This window comes from Mytilus californianus, unplaced genomic scaffold (genome assembly GCF_021869535.1).
Source record: "Mytilus californianus isolate M0D057914Y unplaced genomic scaffold, xbMytCali1.0.p SCAF_1, whole genome shotgun sequence".
In the NCBI taxonomy this organism is placed as follows: domain Eukaryota; kingdom Metazoa; phylum Mollusca; class Bivalvia; order Mytilida; family Mytilidae; genus Mytilus; species Mytilus californianus.
The window spans coordinates 79,897,594-79,920,649 of record NW_026262581.1 but is presented as its reverse complement, the minus strand read 5'-3'; the positions used below and the strand labels follow the sequence as shown (position 1 = coordinate 79,920,649).

General features: G+C 31.4%; 1 protein-coding gene across 1 annotated transcript; it reads left to right on the top strand.

Moving 5' to 3' along the window:
* The first annotated feature begins 151 nt into the window (after positions 1-151).
* Positions 152-22,268, top strand: LOC127708415 (dolichyl pyrophosphate Man9GlcNAc2 alpha-1,3-glucosyltransferase-like). Its single transcript, XM_052213290.1, has 14 exons — positions 152-313; positions 3,890-3,974; positions 4,424-4,513; positions 5,256-5,344; positions 11,394-11,473; positions 12,257-12,321; positions 12,776-12,958; positions 13,210-13,345; positions 13,582-13,667; positions 13,903-13,987; positions 17,626-17,696; positions 19,070-19,138; positions 20,435-20,570; positions 22,025-22,268. The coding sequence occupies exons 1-14, from the start codon at positions 220-222 to the stop codon at positions 22,232-22,234; spliced, it is 1,479 nt and encodes a 492-aa protein (XP_052069250.1). The 5' UTR covers positions 152-219; the 3' UTR covers positions 22,235-22,268.
* Positions 22,269-23,056: the final 788 nt, after the last annotated feature.

Genomic DNA, 23,056 nt, shown 5'->3' with positions numbered 1-23,056 from the left:
AATTAATATCCAAATTTTTAATCTTTACCCTTTCAAAACGATACATCTAGATAATATGGTAAAATAAAATTTGATAAAATAAAGGATCCCATTTAGCAAATCTTTAAAAAAGAGATAAAAACGGAGTTATGCAAATCTGCATCAACAAGCTGTTTCACAAATACATCTTTATCACACAAAATAAGGCAAAAATTTGACACCGAGTAAATTTCGTGGCAGATGCCCGACAGAATGAATAATATCGTTTATGTTGCCCTTGTGTCTTTATATGCTATTTTTGTAAGATGGTGCATTTCCTTAAACACATACTCAGGTAAATTCGATATAACTGGAAATATTTGTACAATGAAATTGTTCGGGAAATTTATATGACGTATAATTTGTAAGATTTTTTGTCTCTCTTTTATTTTTATATTACACCTCATATTTATCAGCCTTAAATGAACAGGTTCTGTTTTGACGTCGAGAACATGTCTAGCATTCTAGGAGAGAATATGTTATTACAAATAATAATTTAGTATAATATGGGTATCAGGTCCGTTCGCCCTAATTACATGTTCGCCCTGAGTCCGTTCGCCCATAGAGTCCGTTCGCCCTGGGTCCGTTCGCTCTAATTTTAAAAAAAATTATTAATATTTATGGTATAATTTAAGGTTTTATAATCTTATTCAGATATTTAAATGGTTAATATTAAAAAAATATATATATCTCCAAATTCATGAATAAACATGGAAATTAATAAAAAAAAAAAAAAGGTTTTTGTTTTGGAGCATTAATCAGGCTAAGGATTTGTATAGATCTCACTATACAAATCCTTGATCAGGCTAATTGGCTTCATTGTTACAATTGTTTTTATTCAGAATTACTTTTAAAGACTGTTGATTATAGATAAACTCATTATAGATACCAGGATTGAAAATTTGTACACCAGACATACGTTTCGTCTACAAAAGACTCATCAGTGACGCTTGAATCAAAAAGGTTAATAAGGCCAAATAAAGTACGAAGATGAAGAGCATTGAGGACCCAAAATTCCTAAAAGTTTTGCCAAAGGTAAGCTAAGGTAATCTATTCCTGAGGTGGAAAAGGCTTAGTATTCCGAAAATTCAAAGTTTTGTAATTAAGAATGCTGATTAGGTATGATTACGATGTCTTTGATCACACTGATTGTTGTAGTTATTGTTTTTGATGGATTAATAATGAAAATGTTTTTTTTTTTAAATAAACAAGTCAGCTTGGAATGAGTTAAAACAATGATGTAAGAATTGTAAGACATTAAAGGGAAATTGTTTTCGCCACTTGGCTTCTTTTATCTCAAGGTGTTGAGTGAGTTGGATCTTGTTATACCTGTTTGGATTGTTTTGAAATTGTACAAGGTTTCAAAAAAGATAAATCCATACAGCATGTACAGATAACTTGGTCTCCAGTTTCTGAACACTTTTTCTTCTTCTTCAAAATACTGCCCGCATTCAACATGATGAATATTCTGGCAAGAATATTTAATGCAAATCAAAAGAAAAATAATTATCTGGTAGCAGCAATACCGTGACAACATAAATATTCGGCTAAATTTTCAACAAACTTTAACATAATTAATTCAAATAATTTATACTATACAAGACAACAAAATAAAATAGAAATCAGGGCGAACGGACTCAGTGCGAACAGGAATTAGGGCGAACGGACCCAGGGCGAACAGGTATTAGGGCGATCAGGTACTTGGGCGAACGTGAATCAGGGCGAATGGACCCGGATTCCTAAAATATGCACGGTCACATTCTTGAGTCAGTTGAAAATGCAAAATATCTAGGCATAACTATATCATCAAATTTGAAATGGAACAAACACATTCAGAACATGACATCAAAAGCAAATAAGACCCTTGCATTCATCAGAAGAAATCTAAAAATAAACTCAGTAACCATCAAAGACCGAGCATACCAAGCCCTTATTAGACCGAAACTAGAATACTGCTGCACTGTCTGGGACCCTTACACAACAGAGAAAATTAACTCCATAGAAAAAGTCCAAAGACATGCAGCAAGATACATATGTTCTAAATACCAATATACTGAAAGTGTAACAAACATGCTTAACACACTTCACTGGCCAACATTACAAGAAAGAAGACTCAAAAGCCGATTAAATATGTTCCATAGAATTACAAACAACAAAATTGCCATACCACATACTGACATACTAATTAAAAGCAAATCAAACACCAGGTCTAGCCACGAACAAACATACCGACAAATTCGATGCAGCAAAGACAGTTTCAAATTTTCATTTTTCTGCCAAACTATAAAAGACTGGAACAAAATACCAGAACCAATAGCCTGCAGCACCACTACTGAGTGTTTCAAGGAGAAACTCACTAGAGAAATTCTCCTTGACACTTACAAATACCTGCATGTTTAATATGTTTCTTGTTTTTATCTTATACCAAAAATTAAAAATAAAAATTGAAAAATATTACTTACATATACATGATATACACTTGTATATATCAAAAAATTGAAAAATAATTATGAAATTAAATATATTTTAAATTATTAACAATACTGTTAAACTAGGCATGCGCCAGAAAGTAATCATCAACCAGTTGATGTTTTTCTGTATATAAAGAAGAAAGAAGAATACGTGTATGATAAAGCATCCTATTATATTATATGTTAAGAGACTTGATTCACGTTAGGAACACATAATTAAATAAGAAAAAATTAAATGTGAAAAAAATTTCAATTCTAAAGGAGTTCAAAGCTCACAGGAATCATTTTATTTTTAATATGACAAATGCAATTGTTCTACATGTACATTTTATATCTTGTTTATGAATAGGAAAATTCATTTATGGAAATGATCTACCGAATTTATCTTTCAAAAATGGGAAGTATGTAGTTTTACTATAAAAAGTGTAAGCTTTCCTTTATGTTTGGGGTATAGGATATACAAGATTACTCACTTAAAGTTCTTTCATTATCTATATTATGAAAATTATAGAAATTGAAAATGAGGGTTGGTTGAAAACAAAATTCACGATAAAAGAGATGATTTCAGCTTCTTAATTTGAACAGTCCATTTCTATGTAGCAACATCCCAGCAGCGCCTGCATACCAAGTATATATCTCCCAGTTGATACAATATTCCAGGGCTCGTATTTCTTATGATTACCATGATTACCTTGATAGAGGATTGCTGTTCACAAGGAAGCTATTAAACCAAGAGTTCCAAGTGGTGAAGTTGAAATCATCCCTTTGTAAATTTTACGGACGCCAACACAAGTTGGTTGACCGTTATGGAATATCTGTTTTGCAGATAACGACGGATATGTTCCAATTGTCGTAACTACAATCCTGTCCCCTTTACCCCGAATGTGACCTACTGAATTAGACTTAGCACCAAGTTTGTACTTACATGAGCAACAGGACGGGTGCCACATGTGGAGCAGGATCTGCTTACCCTTTCGGAAGACCTCAGATCCCCCCCCCCAGTTTTTGATGGGGTTTATGTTGCTCAGTCTTTAGTTTTCTATGTTGTGTTTTGTGTACTGTTGTTTGTCTGTTTGTCTTTTTCTTTTTTAGCCATGGTGTTGTCTCTCTTTTATATTAGTATTGTCTTTTTTGTTTTATAGCCCGAAATTAGAAAAATTGAATAAATGAATTATTTGTTGGATTAGCCTTCAATCATGATCATGGAAAAAAGATGGTGTGAAAAGTAAGAAAAGGATACATTTGTAGTCCCCTTTAATACTCTTGGTTGGCATCCCAAATGGAAAATTAAACATGGTGGTTACCATAGCTATAGCTAAAACCTAAAAATTTATATATTTTTGTTTTATTTACATTTCATGACTAACAATATTAGTAATTCATTTTTGTTTTCACAACAGGAGCTGGAAAGAAACCAATGTTTGGTGACTACGAAGCACAAAGGCATTGGATGGAGATTTCATACAATTTACCGGTTCATTCGTGGTAATTATTGCAAAGCTAATGCATAAAAAGAGATGTTGGGTATATGTCTTTGAGACTGGAAACCAAAGACAAAACAAAAAACAAAAGACATGTAGAAGTCAACATAAAGTCTTTATCAATTATCAAATCAAATGTCTATACATTATATTAAGCTGTATATTTGCTTGTCCAGAAAAGTTTTTTGAAATTAAACCAGAAAAACCTTAAATAATCCATTAATAAAGAGTCCCTAAATGACAAATCTCTTTGTGAAATCTCTTAAAAAAATTGGTATTTAATTATAACTCCAAGGAATTGAATTAATGCCTATTTTATTTTTAACTTTCAATCATATTATCTTAATTTTTAACATCTTTTTTAAATCCTAATAAAAAAATTCAGCTTGGAAAGTATAAGTGTTTTAAGAATTGTACATAATAAGTAACTAATATTTATCCCTTGCATTGCAGGTATACCAATTCAAGTGTGAATAATTTGTTGTACTGGGGACTGGATTATCCCCCTTTAACTGCATATCATAGTTGGATTTGTGGTTTTTTGTAAGTTAACCCTATAACACTTTATTGCAATGTAAAAGAAAATTAGTCAAAATCATATATTTTTTTTAAAGTATTATTTTTTTTTTTATTTGTTGCATATCAATTTTCATAGTTTTTATTTGTCAAAGCAATCCTCAAAAATTTATGTTCAACAAAAAATAACCACCTGACTTCAATTTTAGAGGTTGAAGTTTGAAAGAATTTTGCTAAGGGTTTGGACAACACACTTCTGTTGCTGAATAATGCAATATAATTAGATGCATGTAAATATAAAAATAAGTAGATGTGGTATGATTGCCAGTGAGACAACTCTCCACCAGAACCCATGTTTATGTTTATAATACTTCAGTGGAAACATATATCTGCATGTGATTTATAATTGATATTATGTAAACTAATGAAATTTAATGCTTTAATTATGTGTGATAATGCCTTTTTTATTTATTTTTTGACACGTTGCAGGGAGACATAGTAATACCGGGCGTCCTTCTTCCATCCGTCCATCACTTAAGCAATTTTAGTCTTAATAATTTTGGATTTGGCGAAAATACTATTTTATCATAATTCACAAAAATTACTGATAACACATAAATTACATTTATTTGACTTTGAATATAGATCTGCTGTATTTAAAGATCTGGAGTTAATGACATTTTCAATCATAAAAAAAAATTGATATATATAAAAATTTTAATGATATAATGAAACAAATTTTCAAATTTTATATTTAAACCATTTGTAGGTCACAAAAGATAAATCCGGAATGGGTGAAGTTGAATACTTCACAAGGATATGAGAGTTATGAACACAAATTATTCATGAGATATACAGGTTCGTCAACAATAGAAAGAGTAATACTGGTTTAAACTTAAACTCGTTTTAAAACTGATTTTTTAAAATGCATGTATGATTTACTGTGTGAACAAAAGTTTTTCAAAATTCATTGATATTCATAGGATAATAATTAATAATTTAGATGAAAGTTTCATATGATTCTGCATTCTTGATTAGTCAATAGTTTCATAAACAAATAAAATCACAATTATTGGATATGCCTACATTTACCAGAACTATTCTCAATTGATTTATGACTCCCCTCAACAAAGTGGAAAAAGGTTTGCTGTTTCTGATGTCAAGGGCGTCAACAATGTATAAAGTAAAACAACAAGAACACCGAACTCCAAGGAAAACCAAAAACGGAAAGTCCCCCAACAACTGGCAAAATCAAACATGTATTAGATTGTTAGTTTATGGGGAACCGCTAATGGAAGGTCAATGATATTTGGTATGCAGATGTATAAGCATTGGCACACATCTCATTTCCATGGAGATTATTGGGCCCCTCCCCCTCAGTTATGGTCTATTGACTTTGAAACTTTTGCTTAGTTTACATGTATTAATTTGTGATTGGGTCAATTTAAGGGGGCCGACTAGTGGTAGGTCGATGCTATTTTGTATACAGATGTATTAGAATTGGCACATCTCAATTCCATAGTCTGGCCCCGCACCCTCAGTCAGAATCTATTGACTTGAAACTTTTGCTTAATTTACATGTACAAGCTTGTGATTAGGCCATTTTAAGATGAACCACCAAAGATATTTGGTATGTAGTTGTATTAGCATTTACAAGTCTTATTTCAATGTAGATTATACGGCCCTGCCCTCTCATCATGGTTCATTGAAATTGAAACTTTTGCATAATTTACATGTTAAAGTTTGTGTTTAGATAAGTTTAAAGTGAACCACTTATGATAAGTCAATGGAAATTGATGTGCAGCTTTATAAGTATTAGCATTTCTCATTTCCATGGAGGTTATTTGGCCCTTCACCTTCAGTCATGGTTCATTGACTTTGAATGTTTTGCATAGTTTACATGTTTAATATAATTCCATTGTAATTTCAACATTTGCATTATTCTATCAAAATAATATAAAGTTGAAACATATCCCTGTGTCAACAGTTTGTTATGTATTGTATTTACAAATACATATTTGTATATGATGGCTGGTATAATTTACTGATATGATATTTCAGTTACTGAAAATTCAGAAATCATATCATTTAGACTCAAATTTTAAATATTCTTGATTTATCAAAGTTCAGAATAATCTAGGGTATTGTGAAGAACAGGAAAAAACATAAATAGCAATAAATTAAGATTTTAAAAATGTGTGATTCCCTATACTGTTTACTGTAAGCAGTTAGCTTACCATCATGACCAAATATCAGTCAATGATTGTAATGACAAAATAGAAGATGAGATACATTTTTATACATTGCCATTGGTCAATAGGTTCATTATTATTTATGATAAATATTATTTATTTCCTCATTACATCAATATTATGGTGTTATAACATGATTATTTCTGCATTGGCCTTGTAATTGATTCTAGGCTTGCTGTGCTGGCCTGAGGTGAAGCCAAAGGTGGAGGACGTATTACAAGGCCAATACAGAAATAATCCTATAATGATATCTTTATTAATTAACTACTATGTTTATTGTATATTTTTGGTGTTTTATTTCTTTTCACAAGTTTTTTACATTTTCTTCCTGAAACTGGAACTATTCCAATCTGAGTTTTCTTATATAAGCTGCAATGTCAAATGCTCTGGTGCTGTTTCGTGGTGTCTTCTACGTATTCTGTTTCTACAGACTAGGTATTGTTCACCCTTTTCAGTCACTAAAAGTGTTACAATTCATATTTTGATGCAACACATAGTAATTGGAAAGGTACTGCCATTGCATGAGAGATACAGAAACAAAAAAATAGATAAAATTAGGAGTTTCATATGGTTGCCAATGAAACAATTATCCTTATACCAACTGATCAAAGAACAAAGACGTGAACAATTACAGGTCACTGTGTTGCCTTCAACAATTTATATGCCTGGTCCAGGCTGAAAAATAAATGGCACCTTACAAGAACATGAGGAGCGAAAGTAAACAGTAAATGGAGTTAAAATGTTTTAAATAGTTATGAGGTCGCCATAAAATGAGCATTGTGATACTCTACAGACTCATTGCCCAAACCTGAAAAAATCAAACAGTCTGCTGCCAAAGGCTTTTTTAAATGAATGTGACTGTCTTCAGTTTGAAATATTTGCCAAACTGAAAGTTTCGTCATGTTTATGCTGTGTAAACAAAACAGCATCTTCCAGATGACAGTTAACATTAAGTTGGTGTTCATCATGATTTTCGATCCAGAGATATCTCAAATCCTGTTTTGGCTGGATCAGAACTCGACCAATACGACTAAAAATCAATATTGGCCGAGGTGACACTTTTGTATTGCAGAGGCAGTTTTTAAACCCCCGTTGATCGGATGTATTATGGTATACCGTAGTCCGGCTGTCCATCCGTCGTCAACATGTCAGACAATAACTAAAAAATGTTTTAACCAATTTTTATGAAACTTTGGTGAATTGTTTATCTATTGACGTAAGCTACCTTTCGATTTTTATAAATTTCCGAGTTATGGGATTTTATTCATAAAAAAGGGGGGATTTTTTCCAGTTTTTTGACAATAACTCAAAAATGATTTTTATCTATTAAAATAAGCTCCCTTTAGTTTTTTTTTACAAATTTCTGATTTGACATTGAGCAGTAATGGAACTTTATTCGTTGAAAAAGCGAAAGGCATATCATGCGCTCATGGCACAGCTCTTTATTATCATATTAAGTCCAATAACAGAGTAGTTAATTGATAAATGATAAATATTACATCACTGTATGATAATATATAAATAACACATAGCTGAGAGGGTGATAGAGCAGATTTTTACCCCGAGAAAACATTGTCAACTGAGGCGAAGCCAAGGTTGACAATGTCTTTTCGAGGGGTAGCAATCTGCTCTATCACCCTCTCAGATATGTGTTATTTAATTTATTATACTGAATGTTCTGTTATTACTGTCGATTAAATTTCAAATTCAAAGTAATAAACTATGATGTCTTGTACATAACAACCATCCGTATTTAATAAAGGGCACACTTGATCAAGCGTCTCCGTGAAGGGTAATAGAGTATTTGCCATAGGATAGAGTCGTATTTAATAAAGCGCACACTTGATCAAGCGTCTCCGTGAAGGATAATAGAGTATTTACCATAGAATAGAGTAAATTAACACCCTCGTATAAGACAATCAAAATATTGCTTTTTTACGTGAAGTATAATAAATACTTTTATCATATACTTAGAATAAATAACTTATAATTTTTACAGTATGATAATAGCATTAAATTTACGTGAATTCCATATTTTCCGAAATGGTGCTTAGCGGGCTGATATGAAAAATTTATAAACTGCTTCCGGCTATTATTGCATGCCTTTCCGTAACGTTATCGCATGGTGTTACTCTGCAAATTCCAGAAAATACACATCAATGGTACGTTTACTGTGAATAACATAACAAAGTAGGGTACAAAAAAAATAAAAGAAAAAGGAAAATATATTATGTAAAATTAAAAAAAAAAATGATACAATAAATGCATTTTCAAAGTTTTTAGCATAATTTAGCAAGTTACTTTACAAATGTTGACTTTTGCAAACAGTGTTCATTATGATTTGTTGATTTTTTTTTTATCGTCAATATAAAAATATATCATACTGTTGTTTTTCTTCACTATTGAGGCATATGATAGAAAGATTTCATATCGGATGTATTACATTTTGCGTCCGTAGTCCGTAAACTTTTAATTTTTTGAACTTCTACTTGAGAACCACTTAAAAGGATCAATATTTTAAACTGTTATTTTTCTCCATTGTTGAAGCATATGATAAAAGATCATAACATGTAATTCTTCATATCAGATGTATTACCAGCCCAAGGTTCAATATCAGCCCAAGAGCCGAAGGCTCGAGGGCTGATATTGACTGAGGGCTGGTAATACATCTGATATGAAAAATGCCATGTAATAATCTGATGGTATTATTTATTTCCTCTATTTATTTCCTTATTGCAACACTATCTGATAAATATTATTTATTTCCTCATTCCATCACTATCTGAAAAATATTATTTATTTCCTTATTTCATCATTTTATGATTAATACTTTTTATTTCCTCATTAAATCACTATATGATAAATATTTTTGATTTCCTCATTACATTAATATCTATCAACTTCAGAAAGCAAGTTTCACAAATTATTAGTAGTAAACTAATCAACTCTCTTCCATAGTGTGAACATAATTTTTTTAAACAACTAACAATCTACTTTACACCATACCCTGAATCTTGACAAGTTGTAAATGAACTCAGTAGAAATTACAATGATTCTACAGATCAATTCTTACTAATTCTATAAATTCAAAATAAATATGGTGAACCAACACCTGAAGTAGTGATTGTGCAGACAAGTAAAATGTGGGAGGATACAGAAATTATTAAAAGCACAAACATAGTCAAAATTATTTGGAATACCAGACAACTTGTTAAGAGTAAATTAGAAAGAACCCAAAACAGAATGAACCACAGGAACCACACTACATATTTATGAAAATGAACTTGAAAAATGGATATTATGCAAAAACCTCAAACTGCCGTGACTTCCACAATTCCCAACAACTGTGACGACCATACATCTCACAATATTTCAGACATAATTGGAAGTAGTATTTCCTTGAGAGTGAAGACAGTAGGAATGGTACAGAATGACCAGTGAGGTGCAGTCCATTTGGGAAATAATACTGACAATTTAACATTTTCTTTCACTTTCACGTTCTATATAACGAAACCCTTAGGAACCTCCCAGTAGATAATCTAAAACACAGGCAGAATAGACACCTTCAAACTAGTTTAACCCCGCCACATTCTGTATGTGCTTGTAATTCAGTGGTTGTCGTTTGTTGCTGTATATCATATTTGTTTTTCGTTCATTATTTTGTATATAAATCAGGTTGTTAGTTTTCTCATTTGAATTGTTTTACATTTGTCATTTCGGGGCCTTTTATAGCTGACTATGCGGTATGGGTTTTACTCATTGTTGAAGCCGTACGTTGACCTATAGTTGTTAAATTCTGTGTCATTTGGTCTCTTGTGGAATGTTGTCTCATTGGCAATCATACCACATCTTCTTATTTTTATACTAACCATATCTTTTACAGCTTCAAGAAAACACTAACTCTTCTTTAAATACCTTTATTTACACTTAACTTTCACTTTCCATCAACAATAATGTCGTCATGACTGTCATTGTGACATCACTTCAAGAGAACTGCATAACCGCAAGATTTGTACTTCAGTATTTCATTTCATACTTTTACTTGTCCTGAAGACACCACGCTTGTTGGCGAATTATGTTACCCATAATAAACAATTACTTTGCGGTAATTTACGGGTGTTGATGTCTTTAATGTTGTTAATTCTATAAATGAATAATCAGCAAAATGATAAAAGACCACTGACATTAGGCATCTGTTAGACTGACAGATATATAAACATATGTATATGTTGTTGTCAATACATGTTTAATTAAAACAAGTAATTATTAATAGTGGTGTGTGAATAAATCACAATAGACAAATCTATTATGGATATAGAATATAATATCACAAGATCAGTGTATAGTAATGGAGAACTACAGTCAACTACAGACAGAACGTCTATTAAAAAAATATAACTTGGAAACTTATCAACTCTTTTCCATATTGCAAACATTATTTTGTAGAACAAGCTAAGCGTTAACAGCAGTGTTTTATTCGTTTTAATATAGCAGTATGTGTAGCATCTCTTAAAGTAATGATCACAGAAATTAACTCCTTTTTAAAATCTTGTACTGCCTTTTTATGATGTTAGTTGTCCTTTTTATATTTATTCATTATATAATTACCTTGGAACTAGATTATTTCACTATATTTGTTTAATTTTCTTTTTCAGTGCTTTTTGCAGATGTTGTTATATTTTTTCCAGTGATATTTCTGATCTTTAAACAGATGAAAATTGGTGAGACTCAAATGGTAATGTAAATGTGTCATTCAATTGAGCAAAAATGGATAATTGCACATGCAGCTATCTGAAACCAACAAAGATTATTTCTACATGTTATAAGCAATTATAAGCTTTTACCATTTATTGAACAGGATTAACTATTTTTCATTTGTGGTTAACAATTGACCATTGATTTATTTTATATATCCAACCATGTAGTCTATTGAAAAATAATTGACCCATTTAGCAAATTTAAGAAACAATTCTTTCTTGCCATGCTCTTTGCATTTTTTAATATTGCATTATATTTGTCAATTTCTTAATACTGAACATTAGCAAGGTGTAAAATAATGACAAAAATAATATTAATAGGAGCATAGTAATTGGAAAATTCAGAATGTTTGTACTTCAAAGTTGACTTAAAAGACACCCTCTAGGCAGCCATTTTGAAATAGGGATGGAAGAATTGCAAGACCTTGTTTTCCTGAAATGTTGAAGTAATGGAAATCTGGTTTCTTAGTGTAATGCAAACTTAAATTCTCCAAGAATCAGATATTCTAATGTCATTTATAATTCAGTTACAGGAGAATTTAAAAAGCTCCACACTAGGGAACAAGGTTTTTATTACCAATTGCTATAGGTACATAAAGAACAAAATGAAGTATAAAAACCATAAATGATGTACAACTTGTGGTCCATTGACATTTAGTAGGTGTATTTGTTTCAGATGCCTGTAGTGAGTTTTGAAAAGAATGATATTGTTTTTGATCCAAAAAAAATCTGATTTTAAGTGTTGGTTCTTTACATTGCAGATAAAGGCAGCTATGTTGACACTGATGTATCCAGGATTGATTCTAATAGACCATGGTCATTTCCAGTATCCTTTATTGCAGCATATGATAAAAACATGAATATGCCTGCTTTTTATTTGAGGTTTTCTTGTTGAGTAGGATTCTAAAATGCTATATAGCTAGCTCATAAGGAAATAGTCCACAGACAGACTTATCACTCGCCCTACTTCTGCAAGAACAAATTTGGCAAAACGTAAACAAACATAAAAAAGACAGTTTTTCTTTTAAGTTTGGTTTGTAGTACTCTTTAAACGTATCCCTGCCCTGCAATTTTAATTTTGGAGTTAAAAAAAACACAGATTAAGCATGCCTGAATACAAATATAACATTCAGTCAGATTGTTAATTTAATGAACATTCCCATAAAGTTTGACATGAAAAGGTTTAAATATATTTTTTTGCAGTTCATCCATAGAGTTACTTTTATAAATTGAAAAGTATAGCAATATATTATGAAACAAGATCCTTAACAATAAAACAGATACAATTGCATTAGCTTAGGTTTAATGTTATTTGGTGTTCTGTTTTTAAGCCAAGGTCGAGACCTCCTAGGATCTATAGCATTTTGTTTGGCCTTGAACTATAAACAGATGGGACTTTACCATGCTCTCCCATTCTTTTGTTATTTACTTGGAATTTGTTTCCAAAGTCAGAATCAAAATGGGTAAGTATAATATAACTTTTTATGATAAGACATGAAAATTAAAATTTCAGTAGAAGTAAATTTTACGCATATCAAAATGAAGAGCCTTATTTTCAAAGAGAAGTTGAATGAATTTCTGATGGCTATTAATTTTGTTGCTGTATTAGATTTTATCAACATTCATTTTGGGAAAATGAGAATGACTTTTTTTTATTTAGGTAATGACTAATGAATATACTTTGAATGCTATCATTGTCGTTTTTTTTCTTCAGATTTTTCAGATTAATTAAAATAGGATTGGCTGTTATTACAACATTTGTTCTGTGTTGGCTGCCATTTTTATCCAGTGTAGAATCAGCTGTACAAGTATTACACAGACTATTTCCCTTTGCCAGAGGTTTATATGAAGTAGGTTGCATTTCTTATACAAATATATTGATTTAACACTATACTATAATGGTGACTATTAAAGCTTTCCAAAAAACAAGAAAAACAAACATTATTCTTTGTTATCAAAATTATACACTGAAGAAGAAGATTTGAAATAAGGATTAACTGGAACTTTTTAATTTTAACACTTCAATATAAAGGAGAGAAATAATATTAGATAAAAAAAAGAAATTATTTGTTTTATATATTTTCAGGATAAAGTTGCCAATGTGTGGTGTACATTGTCACTTGTAATAAAGCTTAAAAATATATTGACAACAGATCAAATAATCCTTTTGTGGTAGGTTGTTATTTTATTTTCTAAATTATTTATGAAGACGTGCCAAATTGGCAGAAAGTTTGAGATAAGAGCTACTATTTGAAGGAATTTATAAACAAAGATAAATATTCTTAAGCATTGTAATTTTGAATTCAAGTGCTTTTAAAGACTCTGTATGCAGTAATATTATTTGTGTCATCCTTTAGTATGCAAATCAACTGTTTATTTATTAATTTGAATCATTCTTTTCTTTTAGTTTAGTATCAACATTAGTAATATTACTACCATTATCTTTGGATCTGTTAATAAGACCTAGTATTCAAAGATTTAAATTAGCTTTAGTAAGTATTTTTATACGACCGCAAAAAAATTTTGTGGTCGTATATTGGTATGACGTTGGCGTCGTCGGCGTCGTCCGGCGTCGTCGTCCGAATACATATTGGTTTTCGCACTCTAACTTTAGTTTAAGTGAATGGATCTTTTTGAAATTTGACCATAAGGTTAAATACCACAAAAGGAAGGTTGGGATTGATTTTGGGGGTTATGGTACCAACAGTTAAGGAATTAGGGGCCAAAAAGGGGCCAAAAATGAGCATTTTCTAGTTTCCAGACAATAACTGTGGAACGGTGTATGGATCTCTCTGAAATTATACTACAAGTTTCCATACCACAATGGGATGGTTAGGATTTGCTTTGGGGGGTTATGGCTCAAACCGTTTAGGAATTACGGGCAAAAAAGGGGGAAAAACAAGGTTGTCCTGGTTAATGGACAAATACTATAGTACAAAACATAATTTAAAGCAGTGTAAGGGAGATAAATCAAATACATCATTGAAATTATCTCCCTTACACTGCTTTTAAATTATGTATAAAGTAATGGTTAATGAACAATAAAGATAATCTAAAACAGTGTAAGGGAGGTAATCCAAATACAATGTTTTGGTTACTTCCCTTACACTGCTTTTAAATTATGTTTAAAGAAATGCATATTTATAAAGGAAGACCAGTAAAAATATCTGCAAATGTTTTCATCTTTTTTTTTTACAAAAAAATCCATATGAAAGATTTGACACTATATTTTTATTAATTCTATTATAAAATAGATTAAGTTAGCACTATGGTAAATTTAAATGGGTAATTATGGTTGCCAACTCCATTGGAAATTTGAATTGAGATTATGACCATATCTTGAGGGAAAGATTTTTTTGGGGGGAAAAAGGGGGGGAGGATAAAAAGAAATTGTGGGGGGCCAATTTTTTCTCATTTCAGATTTCAGAAATTAAAAAGAATTATTCTTCAAATATTTTTTTTTTTTCAAATTTCAAATATTGAAAAATTTCAAGAAGTAATCTTTAATTGCACAGTATGGCGCATTAGATTTGTAAAATCTTTGATCACATTTATTTATTTGTTATGCCGAATCTAACAGTGTATTTAGATTTTTAATTTTGGGTCCAGTTTTCAAATTGGTCTACATTAATGTCCAAAGGGTCCAAAATTAAACTTTGTTTGATTTTAGCAAAAATTGAATATATGAGGTTCTTTGATATGCTGAATCTAAACTTGTATTTAGATTTTTGATTTTTGGCCCAGTTTTCAAGTTGGTCCAAATTGGGGTCCAAAATTAAACTTTGTTTGATTTCAACAAAAATTGAATATATGGGGTTCTTTGATATGCTGAATCTAACCATGTATTTAGATTTTTTATTTGTGGACCCCGTTATCTAATTGATTCATATTGAGGTCAAAAGGGTCCAAAATTAAACTTTGTTTGATTTCATCTAAAATTGAATTATTGGGGTTCTTTGATATTCCAAATCTAACCGTGTATTTAGGTTTTTAATTTTGGGTCCTGTTTTTTAAATTGGTCTACCTTGAGGTCCAAAGGGTCCAAAATTAAACTTAGTTTGATTTTGACAAAAATTTAATTCTTGGGGTTCTTTGATTTGCTGAATCTAAACTTGTGTTTAGATTTTTGATTATGGGCCCAGTTTTCAAGTTGGTCCAAGATAGGGTCCAGTATTTAAACTTTGTTTGATTTCAACAAAAATTGAATATATGGGGTTCTTTGATATGCTGAATCTAAACATGTATTTAGATTTTTGATTATGGGCCCAGTTTTCAAGTTGGTCCAAATTGGGGTCCAAAATTAAACTTTGTTTGATTTCAACAAAAATTGAATATATGAGGTTCTTTGATATGCTGAATCTAACCATGTATTTAGATTTTTTATTTGTAGGCCCCGCTATCAAATTGGTTCATATTGAGGTCAAAAGGGTCCAAAATTAAACTTTGTTTGATTTCATCGAAAATTGAATTATTGGGGTTCTTTGATATGCCAAATCTAACCGTGTTTTTAGATTTTTAATTTGGGTTCCGTTTTTTAAATTGGTCTTCATTGAGGTCCAAAGGGTCCAAAATTAAACTTAGTTTGATTTTAACAAAAATTGAATTCTTGGGGTTCTTTGATATGCTGAATCTAAACATGTGTTTAGATTTTTGATTATGGGCCCAGTTTTCAAGTTGGTCCAAGTTGGGGTCCAAAATTAAACTTTTTTTTATTTCAACAAAAATTGAATATATGGGGTTCTTTGATATGCTGAATCTAACCATGAATTTAGATTTTTTATTTGTGGGCCCCGCTATCAAATTGGTTCATATTGAGGTCAAAAGGGTCCAAAATTAAACTTTGTTTGATTTCATCATAAATTGAATTATTGGGGTTCTTTGATATTCCAAATCTAACCGTGTATTTAGATTTTTAATTTTAAGTCCCGTTTTTAAAATTGGTCTACATTTAGGTCCAAAATTAAACTTAGTTTGATTTTAGCAAAAATTGAATTCTTGGGGTTCTTTGATATGCTGAATCTAAACATGTGTTTAGATTTTTGATTATGGGCCCAGTTTTCAAGTTGGTCCAAATTGGGGTCCAAAATTAAACTTTGTTTGATTTTAACAAAAATTGAATATATGGGGTTCTTTGATATGCTGAATCTAACCATGTATTTTGATTTTGGACATTGGACCATAATAGGTAAATTAAAAAAATTCAAGTTCTTAGACCACATTCTTTCTGTGTCAGAAACCTATGCTGTGTCAAATATTTAATAACAATCCAAATTCAGAGCTGTATCAAGCTTGAATGTTGTGTCCATACTTGCCCCAACTGTTCAGGGTTCGACCTCTGCGGTCGTATCAAGCTGCGCCCCAGCGAAGCATTTTATTTAGAAATAAAAAAGATTTCAAAATATGAACATAAGATGGCTAAGTGATTAAATGTGCATACAGCCAATTATGTTAATTCTAATCATTATTGTTTCATGTTTACTTATCTTTAATCAGCATGTTTCCTGTTAATAGATCTAAAATTACATAGTGGAACACCAAATGTAAAAGTTTCATAATGCATTCACTTACAGTGTAATTTAGATGATCATTGATGTCTGTTTAACTTCCAGTGGCTAATTTAAATGCATATTCAGGATAAAAACTTGTTGAATGTGATAAGAATTTGAACCTGCTGTGTACTAGATCAACAGGCTGAATCTGATTTTTAATGTGCTATTTCACAGTCCACAGGAAGACATGTCATCCTAGTCAGTTACATTATTCAGACTCAAAGCTGACCAATCTTTACTCTTACTCCTAAATGACATGTGCTTAGTGTAGAAGCACTAGGCAGTTAAGAGATATTTGGTGTTTGTAAGGGTGTTATATGCAAAACAGTATGTTTAAAAAAAAAAGGATTCAGCACAACATTTATTGTAGTTTGTACATTTTATTGATGTAAAATTGTATTTGATATAATTAAACACATAATTTAGCTCCCATAAATATACCACTATTTGGGAAAATTCTACATGACCACTTAAGATTGGTTACCACTCATTCAAGGTCATGGTTTAGACAGGTTTGTCTGTATTTGTTGTATGTTGTTCCTTTCACTTTATCATTAAAATTATATTGGGGTTTTTTTCAGATAAATTCATCTTTAGTCTTTTTCCTGTTTTCTTTTCAAGTCCATGAGAAAAGTATATTAATTCCTGCCATGTGAGTGTTGTTATTCTTATACATGTTAAACATTGAATGCTGAAACAAATGATGAATGATCGTAATGGTTGCTCAGAATTCTTAACAGAATATAAGGTTTCCAGCAAACTGATTCATATTTTTTATTGAAAGTAGCATTTCCTCTGATGAGTCTTACTGAACATTAAATCTAATTGATAATGATGATTTTTTATAGGGAATTGTTTGTTATGGAGCAATCAGTCGATTGTAGGCCTCATTTAGTTCTAAGGGAATAGCCTAACAGTGTGTTAGCGAAAAAGATTGTAGGTGGCTTTTAAACATAAAAAAATGAGCGTATCTTACTTGGTTTTATGTTCTAATTATGTTTGAATGGAAAACAATGTATCGTTATTTCTTTAATACTCATTTCAAAGAAAATATTTTTAGAGGAATTACAGTGGATTTAAGATATGATGCAGGCAATGTAACTATTCTTTAATTATACCCCCGCTTTAAAAAAGTGGGGGTATGCTGTTTTACCTCTGTCTGTCCTTCCGTCAGTCCATCCGTCAGTCCGTCCGTCCGTCTCATGAATATTTTCGTCGCATTTTTCTCAGGAACTACTTGACAAGGATTTCTGAAATTTGGTTTCAGGGTTTATATAAGTAAGTTACACCGTGTGATGCGTTTTCAGATTCATCACTCAACAACTTCCTGTTTACCGAACACTTGTATTATTTTACACATGATAGCCAAGTTGAAAATTTTCGTCACATTTTTCTCAGGAACTACTTGACAAGGATTTCTGAAATTTGGTTTCAGGGTTTATATAAGTCAGCTATACAGTGTGATGCGTTTTCAGATTCATCACTCAACAACTTCCTGTTTACCGAAATATTTCGGCGGGGGTATCATTAGTGAGCAGTAGCTCACAGTTTTACTTATTCAGTATGAATGTTATAGAGACATGTTAATCTCTCCACAAACCAGGCTTTGTATGTCAAACAGGCATGTACACCTTACAACAAAGCTACTTAAAATATTTTTGTCTTGTAACTTAAAATTGATTGATGTAAAAGTTAGACTTCATTAGTAACAATTAATGATGCGGAGGAGACATTTCTGCTTATATTCTTTTGTTTGCCATTTGAAGTATGATGCACTGTAATTATTTTAATTTTCATTTGTCTTCTTCTTGTGGGGTATTTAAAGGTTTTACAGTACAGATTGAAATATAAAAGCTTTTTAAAGTAAAATGGCAGCAGTATATTGTTGTCCTTACTTCTCTCCCCTGTCGAAATTAATAGAATATCATATAAATGATTTTTTTGTACTGTGTATTATAAAATGTAAATGATAGAATATGTAGATGATAAAATAATCTGAAAAAATAATTATTTGTGTACTTTCAGAGTTGTATGTCTGCAGATAAATAAAGAATCATTTTGGTGTGTATGGTTTGGAGTATTGTCAACATTCAGGTATTATTTGTGTACTTTCTCATTTGAATTGTTTTACATTTTTTTAGTCAGGGCCTTTAATAGCTTGCTATATATGCGGTAAAGGCTCATTGCTGAAGGCTGTATGGCTACCTATAGTTGTAACATATATGTCATTTGGTCTCTGGTGGATAGTTGTCTCATTGGCAATCAAACCTCATCTTCTTATTTTATATAAGTAAAAAATTGATCCTCTATGTCAATACTTGAAGAACCCAAAAAAAGTTTAATTAAAATACTGAGATTTGACACCAAGACAAGGACAGTTATACGGCAAAATGATTGTCGACTTACCTCCCCTTTTAAAAACAAAATGGTGTACTTTGTTTGATCAAGACTAAAAAGAAGTGGCTATCATGTTTTATGACTTACATCATGCCTTTTCATAGGTATTTTTATTATACCCCCGCTTTAAAAAAGTGGGGGTATACTGTTTTACCTCTGTCTGTCCATCCATCCATCCGTCCCTCCGTCAGTCTGTCAGTCCGTCAGTCCGTCCATCCGTCCCATGAAAATTTTTCGTCACATCCTTCTCAGGAACTACAATACAAGGATTTCTGAAATTTGGTTTCAGGGTTTATATAAGTCAGCTATACCGTGTGATGCGTTTTCAGATTGATCACTCAACAACTTCCTGTTAACCAAACACTTACGTCATTTTACACAACACATCCAAGTTGAAAATTTTCGTCACTTTTTTCTCAGGAACTACATTACAAGGATTTCTGAAATTTGGTTTCAGTGTTTATATAAGTCAGCTCTACTGTGTGATGCGTTTTCAGATTCATCACTCAAGAACTTCCTGTTTACCGTCAAGTATTTGGGCTGGGGGTATCATCAGTGAGCAGTAGCTTGCAGTTTCACTTGTTTTTACCATTTTGGTGGTCTAGTGGTTGTTTGCTTGCCTCAATTGCAGAGGTAGTGGGATCAATCCCCAGCCTGTCAAACCAAAAACTTGCAAAATAGTATTTGCTTTTGCCCTACTAATCAAGCGCATGTAGGAGTAGAGCAAAGACTCGTCCACCTGCAGTCAGAACAATGCTTCTTGTTAGGGTTACATGTCTTTCTGCTGACTGTTGTCTTTAAACTAGCACATCAAATAGAGAAAGGCGTGTTTGTCTAGTACAAAGCCGGTTTTATATTCATATCACATAAGCATGTTCTGGTCCTGAATATGCATTTAACTTGCTACTGAACAACTCATCATCATAAGTATTTTAAAGTTCAGATAAGTACTTCAATGGTACATTGTATAACAAAAATATACATCTTTTTCAGCATGTTACCACTTCTTATAAAAGATGGTTTGACAACAGCTTTTATTGGATGCACACTGTTGTATTTAATTTTGTCATTAACATTGTATGACCTTGTTCAGTACACTGGATGGAAAAAGTCTCTACAAAAAATAACGGTAAGATTAAATAAAAATTGAACATGTTAAAATTACAACAAAATACACCCTAAACAGTTTCTTGACAAATAATTAAAATGTTATACACAGAAAGGATAACAAAAGGACTTACTAAAAATAAAGGACGTAAACAGCAGACCACACCAAACATCAACACTATTACTCCTCTCAAAGAAAAAAATGTCCCAAGACAAATAATTATGAACAACACATGGTACAATCATAAAATAGCTTCGGTTTTCACAGTTTTACGTGTATCACAAACCTCACAATTTGATTATCTAGACTTGTATCTTTGGAATAGTTCATAATGTTAGACTTTTCTGTGCAAGAGATACTTTTTGTTACATGTGCCGAAATATATATATATTTAAAACTTGCTCATAGGACTTAAGGATGTTGGCTCCCCTGTTTTAAAATAAAAGACTGTTATAAATTGATAGTATATAAATAATGGAACTTAAAAAGCAGAAAAAAATGACGATTTTATAAGATTTTCAAAAATTACTTTTTATACAATATATAATAGAAATATATGAAAAGAAAAGTAGGGGTTAGTGGGCAAAATTTTTATTGGCATTAGGGAGCTACCATTTGATTTTTATGGGGGGGGGGGGGGGGGGGGGCTAGGATGAAATTTGAAAAAAATAGGCAGGACAGGAGTTTTGAGTAAAAAAAAGACAGGAGGAGACACTTGTAAAAAAAAAAGTCAGGATGACAATTTAGGTTAAAAATAGTCAGGATAAACTTTAAAAAAAAAATGCAGGACTGAATAGAGTGAAAAATAAAAAGGCAGGACAGAGATAACAACTAAAAAAAAATGCAGGACAAAATTTTTTATCCTAGCCCCCCATAAAAATCAAATGGTAGCTCCCTTACATTGACAAAACTAGAGGATTCTGAATATCTTATAAAAAATCAAAAACAAGAGTAGCGAAATTCTTTAGTATGTGAATTTCTGCATGTCTAGCTATCTCAAGAAATTTGCTAGTGTAGGTTTCCTAAAAATATCCTTATAACAGTAAAGATAGACTCAAACTAGCATCCTTTCATTATTCATCAAATCATGTTATATCATCAACTTTTGGTAGTATTGAACTTTATGCAATTATGTGAAAAAATGATTTGCATTCAATGCATGTACATTTTGTTCTTTTCATGGAAATAAATGACATCTGACAGCACAAAAAAAAATGTATATGACTTCACCCACAAATGCCAGCTTTTGTATCAAAATTTTATACATGTAGTGGTCTTTGACTTTACATGTAAAATTGCTAAAAAAAATATTTATTAAAAATGCTTACTCTACATAAAAAAAACTCTTTACAAAGTGAGTGGGACACACAAAAAGTCTGGCAGGCATCACATTTGTTTAGAATTCAGAATTACCTTGTATATGTACACTTATAATAATGTTTAGCATGATTTTTTTTTTTTTTTTTGCATTTCAGTTTTCAATGTCTTTACTTGGAATGGCTGTTTTAACCATAGGGAGTTTGACAGTAAAACCACCGGTTCATCTGCCTGACTTGTTTCCAGTTCTAGTCTCAGCATATTCTTGTGTTCATTTTGTGATTTTTTTAATTTATTTTCATTATAGACAGTTAACACTTGCAAATGACAGAGTAGACGAAGTTGTATTGAAGAAAAAAATGTCATAAAACAATTTTATATAATTAAATTTGCTGTATTTAAGTTTAGCGTTATTTGTGTAATGTGTATTTCAGTTTTTCATAGTGACACATCCAGGTACCGGTAATCAAAATTATCAGCTGCTGAAAATAAAAAAAATCAATTTATGACCTTTAAAAGACACTGATAGACAGATCATAATGTACAATTTTTTGGTTCCTAATGTGCTCAAAAGGTGGGCATCTTTGTTACAATAAAAAATTGTAAACACCTGACATCTAGGCCTCTGAACATCATTATTTTGGTTCTGGACAAAATGTTTCGAACCATAAAACATTATCTCTACCCAATATGGTTTGATGATGCTGCAGTGCTTCTGGGTGAATATTCCATATAGTTGGACCAGAGGATGCAAAAGCACAGGCACTTTTCTCTGAAAAAAAATTACCTATATACTTTAATATAACATGTGTACATGTCATGCTGCCCATCAAGGGCCCTTGATTGGAATAATAAATATTCTTATTCTATAACACAAGGTACCTAACTTGTATATTTGAGAAATGTCACCCAGTCGCGAACTTCCATTATATTTCGATTCTGTGGTTATCTATCTCACTGAAACTTGTTATGTCGTAAATGTACATAAAGTTATTTACAAAATGGTGAAAAACACGCCTATTTATATTGTCGGAATCAATCGCAACAGGCCTTCCAAGTATGTCAACCATAATTATTTCATCTTCTCACATCCGAATGGAAATGTTAATCTGGTATTGAATGATTTATACACCATTTTGTAGATAATTTTATATAGATTTACAACATAACAAGTTCGTGACTGGGTGACA

Bases quoted from the DNA above. Each gene is read 5' to 3' on its own strand.
- LOC127708415 (XM_052213290.1), top strand. From the start codon at position 220: ATGCCCGACAGAATGAATAATATCGTTTATGTTGCCCTTGTGTCTTTA. The intron at 5,345-11,393 runs GTTCGTCAACAA...TTTCTTTTTCAG, and splicing joins ATTATTCATGAGATATACAG to TGCTTTTTGCAGATGTTGTT. The intron at 20,571-22,024 runs GTAAGATTAAAT...TTTGCATTTCAG, and splicing joins AGTCTCTACAAAAAATAACG to TTTTCAATGTCTTTACTTGG.